The sequence below is a fragment of the Dromiciops gliroides genome, chromosome 6 (genome assembly GCF_019393635.1).
Source record: "Dromiciops gliroides isolate mDroGli1 chromosome 6, mDroGli1.pri, whole genome shotgun sequence".
Taxonomy (NCBI): domain Eukaryota; kingdom Metazoa; phylum Chordata; class Mammalia; order Microbiotheria; family Microbiotheriidae; genus Dromiciops; species Dromiciops gliroides.
Genome location: NC_057866.1, coordinates 16836187 through 16846503, shown reverse-complemented (window position 1 = coordinate 16846503; position 10317 = coordinate 16836187). Strand labels below are relative to the sequence as shown.

General features: G+C 39.4%; 1 protein-coding gene across 1 annotated transcript; it reads right to left on the bottom strand.

Moving 5' to 3' along the window:
• Positions 1-2863: 2863 nt before the first annotated feature.
• LOC122732860 (olfactory receptor 10Q1-like) lies at positions 2864-9966 on the bottom strand. Its single transcript, XM_043973261.1, has 2 exons — positions 9942-9966; positions 2864-3831 (listed from the first exon to the last, which is right to left on the bottom strand). The coding sequence occupies exons 1-2, from the start codon at positions 9964-9966 to the stop codon at positions 2864-2866; spliced, it is 993 nt and encodes a 330-aa protein (XP_043829196.1).
• Between the last annotated feature and the right edge of the window lie 351 nt (positions 9967-10317).

Here is a 10317-nt window from a genome sequence, read left to right as displayed (position 1 = left end):
AGGTCTTTCTCTAAAGCTGTCCAGTTTGAGCACTCATTCCATTATGTTCCCCCTGATGTTGGTTGTCAGGAGTTAGTGCCCCAGTTCCATTTAACCAATTATAAGTATGAATCTCTGCTTCTTCTGGGCTGGGTTAAGAAGGGGACTCAGGATTTCACTCTTTACCATCTGACTTCTGGAAAATCCCAGTATGATGGGCTCTAGTTCCCAGACTTCTAGTGGCTCACTCTCCTGACCTTTTCAAGCTCAAGACTGTAGTGATGTTTAATTTCATTTATCCAAAACAGGGAAAAATAAATACAAAGAAGCAAAGAACAGAGGACTGTATCTATGGGCCACATGATGACTGCAGATGGAGAGGGCATGAAACCTCTTTCCATCTATAGTCTTATAGCACATTTGTTTCCTCCCATACTTCCATGTAGGAAAAAAACACGCAAGAACAAGACCTCTCTTTGATTGGTTACTGCCATTGGAATATCCCTGTCACCATTTCCAGGTCCAGAGGCAATCAAAAAGAGTGCTTTTTGTCATGGAGTTACAGAACAAAATCACTTGCCAGATCTAGCCTTTTGACTGCATTCCTGGATCTCAACCATTTAATAGGGTTCATCAGCAGGCAAATAAAAACATCAGCATTATCCTCTAAGTCTAGCATTGTGAACTTGTTGCCAGCCTTTCTAATTGCTCTCTAAAGTAATTTCTTTGTGTTCCAAAATAATTTCTATATATTTTGAAACTTCTTGTTACATAACAATTGCTAATATTTAGATAAAGATTTGGGAAGCTAGGTAAGGCATTCAGTAGAGTGCTGGGCTTAGATTCGGGAAGACCCGAGTTCAAATTCAACCTCAGTAACTAGTTGTATGACTCTGAACAAGTTACTTAACCATGTTTGTCTCCATTTCTTCACCTGTAAAATGAGCTGGAGAAGGAAATGGCAAAGCACTCCAATATCTTTGTCAAGAAAACTCTCAAAGTGCTTATGAAATATCAGATATGAATGAAAAAACAATTAAACAGTAAAAACAAAGAGACTTAAGGTTTGGGAAGTGCTTTATATACAAAATATCTCACACATTCATAATTAAAAATTAATAGAATGAATTTCAAAATAATTATTAAAATTAATATGTTATATTTAATATTATTAACATTAATAATTAACCAACAATAAGCAAATACAAATAAATGAATCAATGAACAAACAAATAAATAGATAGATAAATTAATTATTGAAAACATTAATGTGGACAGCTAGATGGCACATTCATTAGAGTGCTGGGCCTAGAGTCAGGAAAACCTATCTTTCCAAGTTCAAATCTAGCCTCAGATACTTACCAGTTGTATGACCCTGAGAAAGTCACTTTATTCTCTTTATCTCAATTCCCTCATCTTTAAAATGAACTGGAGAAAAAAAATGGCAAAACCACTCCAATATCATTGCCAAGAAAAACCCAAATGGGGTCATGAAGAGTCAGACATGACTGAAAAGACTGAATAACAACATTTATTATTAATATGTTAATAAATGTAAACATATTAATAAATATAATAGTTATTATGATTATCATTACCTTAAAATCTGAATCATGTTGGTAGAAAATAAAAGTGCTCTGAAAAATTGTAAGTTTGTACACAAAGGTAAAATACTTAAACTCATAATCTGTAGGCCTGCAAGGGATCTTAGTTATCACTGCTTGCAACCACCTCATTTTAAATATGGGAAAATGGACAAACAGCATAAGTGATTTGTTCTAGTTAACATAGATTATAAAAAAGATAAAATGTTAACTCAGAACCACTGACTCCACATCCACTGTCCATTCCACAATATCATGTTTTTATCATAGAATGGGAGGAGACGCTGGGTGCCCATGTATATCTCTTCTCTTACCCCTATAAACTAGTACATCAGGTATTTACCACACAGCTAATGCTATGATAATTGAAAACGTTCCAAGAGACATAGTTTCTGGGTGATTTAATGATTTTATTAGTGAGGCAAGAACATTTCTTAATAAAAGGATGGTCATTGGGCCATCTCTGTTAGATCAAAGATCCCTCATGCAGGTGAGTTCACAGTTTATATACCCTTCAAAGAGTAGGTGTTCCTGGGGGTGGCAATCAACTCTGATTGGTTAACAATTAATGAGAAAATGAATATTACAATGAGAGGCTGGGCTATATTACAATGAAGGCCTTGGGGTATATGACTTGGCTGACCCAAATCTTGATCAAAAAGACATAAATTTCCCTATTACCTGTTTTTCATGGTGATAAACACCTATCTGGATCCAGGATCAGAGAAGGGTATGGAAAAATGCCAAGCTTGATCAGTATGTTGTCAGGGAACATAAGTTCCACACTCAAGTATACCACTTTCTGGCTCTATGACCTTAATGAAGTCATTTCCCTTTTATGGGCCTCAGATTTCTTATATGAGAAAAGGAAGTTGGAAAACATAACCCCTAAGGTGACTTCTAGCTTTAATCCACGATCCTATTATGATATATTCCCTGAGTCGATAATTGCTACAAAGAAGGAGTACGGTGAGTCACTTAAAAAGGGACTAAGTCTGTTTATAAAAGATTTGTATTTCAATCCATATTGGCTCTCCTGGGTATAGAGTCTCCAAAAAACAAAACAAAACAAAACAAAACAAAACAAAACAAAACAAAACAAAACAAAACCAATGGTGATAAGGATCTAATCAATCCGTCAGTCAACTGACAAGCATTTATTGAGCATATACTATGAAACTGAAGAAAATAAGGAAGTATACATTGTGGGAAATGATGTATTGGGGTTGTGCTTTTTAGATATTCTATTTCTTAGAAATCACAAGACTCACCCTCCACTTTCACAGATCTTCAGAGGCTGCCTTTTGGCTCATAGCTTTTTTCAGAGCATTTTTGACATCCTTGTTCCTTAAGGTATAAATTATGGGGTTGAGAAGGGGAGTGACAAAGGTGTAGACTAAGGCAAGATACCAATCCTCATCTGCTGGGGTACTTGATGGGGGTCGAAAGTAGACCAGGCTGCAACAGCCATATTGTAGCAGGACCACAGTGAGATGGGAAGAGCAGGTGGAGAAGGCTCTCTGGCGCCCCTCAGCTGAGGGGATGTGCAAGATGGTGATGGTAATGAAGACATAGGAAACACAGATGAGCAGGAAGGGGATGGTCAGTACAAGGATGCTTATCACATAGAGGACAGCCTGTGGCACACGAGTGTCAGCACAGGCCAGGTGTAGTACAGGTGGTATATCACAGAAGAAATGGTTGATCTCTAGGAAGTGTCCACAAAAGGGCAGGGTGAAAACCAATGATGTGAGTGGCAGGGAAAGGAAGAGAGCCAGGCCCAGGGAACCAGCCACCATCTGGGTACACAGCTGTGGGGTCATGATGAGAGTGTATTGTAGGGGATGGCAGATGGCCACATAGCGGTCATATGCCATGACAGCCAATAGGAAACAGTCAGTGCTGCCAAGAGTAGCAAAGAAGAACATCTGGGTTGCACAGCCAGCCAATGGGATGGGCTTTCTTGCCCCAATGATGTTGGAGAGCATCAGTGGTACCAATGTAGTGGTGTAACAGATCTCCAGGAAGGACAGGTTGGACAGGAAGAAGTACATGGGGGTATGCAGGGAGATGTGTGTATACACAGCCCAGATAATGGCCATGTTCCCACAGAGAATCATTATATAGAGAAAAAGGAAGAAGCAGAAGAGGAGGGCCTGGATCTTGGGGGAAGAGGTGAGCATTCGGAATACAAACTCAGTGGGGCCAGATTGGTTGAGATTAATAGTATCAGGAGAAGACATGTCACCTACCAAAGAAAAACAGAAAGTCAAGCTCCACTACTGGATTTCCTTAATGATATCAGCAACTTACAGTTTTGTTTCTAGAATCATAGACTGAGAGAATTTTGAACTTTCCACATTTATTAAGGATGCTTTGGCAGAAGTAACTTTACCTTTGTGTCCTTAAAGCCTTTGGTTTATGGAGGAATGAAATTTGCAGTCTAATAGTGTATATTATCAGTGCAAAACTCACTGTGTTCACTGTTCCAAGCCAGCACTTGAAAAGGTAAGTTGAATCTCCCAAGGCCAGTTAACTAGCATTCTGGGGGTAACCCTGAGTCATTGTGACTTTTTTTTTTTTTTTTTTTGCGGGGCAATGGAGGTTAAGTGACTTGCCCAGGGTCACACAGCTAGTAAGTGTTAAGTGTCTGAGGCTGGATTTGAACTCAGGTACTCCTGAATCCAGGGCCAGCGCTTTAACCACTGCGCCATCTAGCTGCCCCCCATTGTGACTTTTAACATCATTGCCCATGAGCTCCCATTCTGAGGGATGTTCCTAATATTAATTAACCAGTCGATGTTAATTTGCTTTTACAAAGGTAAATGGACCTAGTAGGTTTAGAAAAGATAGAAATTAGAAAATGTGAACCCTTTAAGAGCATAGATTCAGATTTAAAGTGGTTGGTATAAAATATTACCCTTCAACCCAGGACTTGCCCTACTTCATGTACTCTCATTCACACAGAGAGAGACATATGCATGCACACACACAAAAACATGCTCAAGAAATTTCTAGGGAGAGTCGAGTACAACTTCACTGACAAAAGAACGGAAAAAATCAGAGGATGAAAGTTGTCAATTGGTATCTTCTGGACCTCCATGTCCTTTTCTTTACTGGCATATCCACTAAGATTACTTCTGGGAGTGACATAGTCAAAGGATTTTGAATAAACTGTCCAGCTCAGTTGGATCAGCATCTTCTAGGATAACGTATATTGGCTGCTGGACCAGTGCAATGCTGCCTTGAGACAAGCTAGTCAATGACAGCTGTTATCAGCTACAGTAGGGTTTGCTACTGTCACCAGAAGCTCAGGGCATTTGAGAAGGTTCTGATCTTTTTCATTTCACAAGCTCATCTCCAGATTCATTCCATTTCCAGATTAACATTTACCTAACATGATGAAATATGAAACTATAAAAAAGGCACCAGACCTTTGGTACCTCAAAGAGATCAGTTGAATATTATGAGGAGGAAAATATGTAAAAAAAATTCTTTACACAGATAATACACATTTTGCAGAAGAAAAAACTGGGTGTCAGAGAAGATTTGGTGCTTTGTTCAAAACCACCAAAGTAGGAAATTCTAGAGGTAGGATTTCAGTTTAGCTCTCCTTACTCTAAGATCAATAAAATAAGTAATACAATAAATCTACTCATAGGCCTAAAAGGGTAAAGACATAGAAGAAGCAGCAGAAGAAGAAGCAGAAGAAAGGAAGGGGAGAAGGAAGAGAAGGGAGAAGTGGGGGGAGGAAGAAGAGGAAGAAGAATAATTGTTACTATACCCCCTTTGGGCTTTCTCTCCCAACTGCCACTTAGATTGGCTGACTTCTCTTTTCAAGGTCCTAGGAGTGGCCCTGAGGCATTGGTCCACTAGATTCCCCATTGTTAATGAGCCAGTGGACATTCATTAGATTAGATAGCGTGTTTACTGGGAAGATATAGCAAGAATAGTATTTCCTTCAAACCAGGGGACATTCTTCTCTTAGATATACAGTTAAAGTTTGCAAAGCACTTTATAAATATTGTCTCATTTTGTCCCCACAAAACCCTGGGGGATAGATACTGTTATTATCCGCATTTTACAGATGAAAGAAATGAGGCAGGCAGAGCTTAAGTGACTTGCCTAAGATAACAGTTAATAAATGTCTCTGCTTGCATTTGTACTGAAGTCCTCCTGACTCCAGATTCAGCTCTCTAACCAGTGCACCACTCAGTTTTGATACAAAGGGAGCCAAGTACACATTCTAAAACACAAAACTTACAGGTAGATCTCAACTCCTGGTTCCAGATTCCTTTTCTACAATAACCATCCTTTCAGTTCTTGAAGACAGTTGTTACATTTCACCAAAATCATGTTTCTGGGACATGACTAGGAGTCAAAAGACCTGAGTGTTGGATCCTTTTCTACTTTTTACCAGGTCTTTCAAGGTGGACAAATCACTTTTCCTTGCCAGTACTCAGTTTTCTCAATTAAATGAGATGACTGGAATAGGTTATACATACAATCCCTGTTAGTTTTCACCCCACATGATGCTATGATAGCCCCCTGTTTTGAACCTAGCAAAGCTGTATGGATCATGCATCATGTATTTGGAACCAAGTATGTCTCTACTAAAGAGTGAGACCTTCCTCAATGGGACACATAGACCTAACTTGGCTATTACTGTGGAGGGCATTGCCACCCTCCTATTCATCTAGGCTTCCAATGTAGATGGAATAATCTATTCCTCATTTTCTCACAGTTCTCATTTCCAATTATTTCCCATGTCTCATCATTTCTACCTTCATAACATCTATTAAATGTGCCCTCTTTCTTCCTCTTGACAGTGCCACCACGCTGGCACAGGTCCCCATCTCCATATGCCTAGGGTATTCCAGTAGCCTGCTGGTTGGTCTCCTAGCCACAAGTCTCTCCTCATTCCAACCCATCCTCCACTCAGCTGCCAAAATGATCTTCCTAAAGCTCAGTTCCAACCGTGTCACCTATTTCCAGAACCCCAACTCAATGAACCCTAGGAGCTTCCAGTTGTCTCCAGAATTAAATATAAAATCCTGTATTTTTTAAAAGCCATCTTTCTCTTCATTCCTTCCTACCTTGCCAGTCTTCATACATATTATACTCCCCCACTTATTCTGTGATCCGGTGACATCGTCCTCCTGGCTGTTCCTCATGCAAGACGCTCATCTCCCAGCTTAGAGCATTTTCTTGGGCTGCCTCCCAGGCCTGGAATACTCTCTCTCCTCACCTCTGCCTGCTGGCTTCTCTGGCTTCCTTCATATTAAATAACACCAAAGGACCTGATAGTGAAGCATGGCTTCCACATCTCACCACACACAGTAAATCATTTGTGTGGAATGAGGCATGAAACATAAAATTTATTGATTTTTGCTTGACTAAATTAGTTTGTTTCAGGGGAGGATTCTACTGTTTCAAGGGGAAGTCATTGAGAAATGACAGCGATTTATAAAAAGAGAAAACATCAAAAAATTATTTTTTTTAAAGAAAAGCAGGTGGGGCGGCTAGGTGGTGCAGTGGATGAAGCACTGGCCCTGGATTCAGGAGTACCTGAGTTCAAATCTGGCCTCAGACACTTGATACTTACTAGCTGTGTGACCCTGGGCAAGTCACTTAACCCCCATTGCCCCGCAAAAATAAACAAAAAAACCAAACCAACAAACAAAAAAAGAAAAGCAGGCAATGATCCTAGACAATCCCAAAGGACTATTGATGAAATGTGCTATCCACCTCCAAAGAAAGAGCTGATATTGATGGAACAGATTGAAGCATGCTGTTTTTCACTTTCTTTCATTTTTTCTTTTATACAAAATGACAACTATGGTAATACTTTGCATGTATAACCCATGTCTGATTGCTTGCCTCCTCAGGAAGGTGGGATGGGAGAGAGGGAAGAAGGGATAAAAATTGGAACACAAAACTATAAATAAAAATATTTATTACATTAATAAAAACAAAAGCAAAAAAGCAGGGTTCCTTAGATATAGCACACGAGGCTTAAAAAGGAAGCTTTTCTGTTCCATTAATTATACAGAGAACCAGTGACATTCTTAGTTTTTTTTTCAACTGCACATCAATGGACTTTCATTCTCCTTTGATCTAGGATCCAGGAAACCTGGGTTTAAATCCCAACTCTGTTATTAACTATGTGTGTGAGTGAGTAAAGTGTCTCCCCTCTCTGAGCCCCAGTATCTCTGCCTAGAAATGAGGAATATAGATTCCATACTCTTTAATATGTCTTCTAAAACTCTTGGATTTCCTGATGCATAACCCACCTATTCTTCCTGATGATAAATAAAGTTAATTCAAATCTATGTAGGAAGAGCTTGATGATTATTTTTGAACTGAACTGATACAAAAGAAGCTTCAGCATAGGAAAAATTCCCTGAATCTGTGCAAGTGGTAACTTCGAAGAACTGTTGAAAGTATGGGAGAATTCCCCTGCGTACTTGGAATTCATCAATTTAGGAATCAATTAGGGTTGGGAACACATGCCATACAATGACCTGGTATCCAGGAAATGTACAAAGACCCCAAGGAAGGTCCTCTCTGTATCGGGCAGTTTTTCTGCAAATGTTTTATAGCAAGATATGGAGAAAAATGACACATGATGGAAAGGCATGTCTGGTATTTCATCTGAACACGTAGAGTTGAATTCCTTCCTAAGAATAGTGGCAGAGCAAAGAACTCTGGAGTCAGAGGTTATGGGTTCAAATACCAGCTCCACATGTGTTTTCTTATTTGTAAATGAAGGGTTTAGACTAGTTGACTTCTAAAGTCCTTTCAGAGTTCTAAATCTATAATTTTATGATTTTATAAGATCAACAATTCTTTACTTATCTTCTGGACAATGGACTAGGTTCTCTGGTTTTTGACCCTTCTAAGAAGAGCCAAGTTTTTAGCAACCTAATGAGACACAAGCACCCTCAGTTTCTTACTGAGGGAAACAGCTTCCTCCTTAGTAAAGCCAGGACAGACTATTCAGCTTGCTAGCTTCCTCCAGACAGCTGGACTTAATGTTTACTGGTGCCCCTAGTCTACATAGGATTAACAAGAGGCTATCTTTTACAGGAGTACAGACAGCTGCCTGAAGAACTGTCCATTGAACCCCTAACAAATATTTATTAAATGCCTATTACATGTCCTATAACATGTGAGGTGCTGCTTGGGATACAGAGAAGGACAAGAAATAGGTCTTGTCCTCAGGATTGTGAATTATATAACATCAGAGCTGGGAGGGACTCTAGAGGATAGAGCTGAAAGGAATATTGGAACACAGCACATGCAATAGATCAGAGCTGAAGTCAAGTCAGCAAGCATTTATTAAGCACCTACTGTGCATCAAGAACTGTGTTGTGTGAAGAGTAGCTTAGACACAGTTCAACTTCCTCATTTTATAGATGAAAAACTTAAATTGTAGAAAGGACAAGTGATATAGCAAACCGGCAGCAGAGCTTCTTATAGAACTGGGGCAGGGTGGTGGTATCCTGAATTCCAGTTAAGGGTTTTCTTTTACATGTTACTTAGCATAAATAACATCAATTTTCTTGTACTTCAAGAGGCAAAATTAGCACATATCAAACAGTTGCAGTATGGCATAGTGGAAAAAACTGGGACCTAGCTTGATCATGAGCCAACTCTGTGACTTTAGGCAACTAACTCAATGGTCTTTTACCTCAGTGTCCTTTTGTGTAAAATGAGAGAGTGATTGAGAATGAGCTTGAAGATAACCACCACCTCTTAAGTAATAACAACAACTAGCATTTGTATAGCTTTTAGGTTTGCAAAATAATTTACATATTTAGGTGACTTTGATTAATATATGACACCTATGAAATCTTTCTTGCACAAGGATCAAGTAGAAGTAGACAGCACATTTGATGGACACTTCTAAGATGATGATGCCAGAAAAGCTTAGACAAGTGTACAGCACCCCAGATTTGCAGTTTTAGGGTATTGGTTTCAATCTTATCTTTGCTCAGGAAAGTCATTTCTCCTCTATAGATCTCCCATTTCTCCTCATAAAATAAGAGGATTGGATTAGATCTCTAGTTCTTAACCTGAGGTCCATGAACTGTTTTTTCATATTCAATAACATAATTTCCTTATAAATAATTACAGGTTTATTCCAGTTTATTTTATTTGATGCATTAAAATATGCTTTTGAGGAGTCAAAAATCCATTAGCTTCCCCAGGCTTCCAGAGAGGTCTGTGATACTAAAAAAGATTAAGAACTCCTGGGCTTGGAAGATCTTTAACATCCCACTGAACTTAAAAAAAACACCATGATTCCTAGCTAGACAACTAAATGAAAAGAAGGAAAAAAGTCACATTCCTTACCACGATCCAACTCCTCTGACTCCATGAGCCATCTAGCAAAAGGCTCTGATCCCAAGACTGTCTTGGACACGAAATGCTTTGGCCTCAGTCCTCTCTGGAAAATACACCTATTCCCTTCCACCCCTTTGCTTTGAGCTCAGTGGAATGAGGCCCCATGGCTTTCCAAGGGAGCTGGGTTTTCTGGAAAGGAGAAAACTTAGTTGGTGCTTCAGTTCCATGCCTCTGCTTTTTGGCTGGATTTCATTCAGCTGAAGGTGAGGAAAGACTTAGGTGCCCTTCATTACTTGAGTACCTTAGAGAGTAGACACCTTTGGTGTATGGAGGGTGTTTAGGGGTATCCCAGAGTCTTCCTAGATGTAGTTCAGGGTGCCCCCAA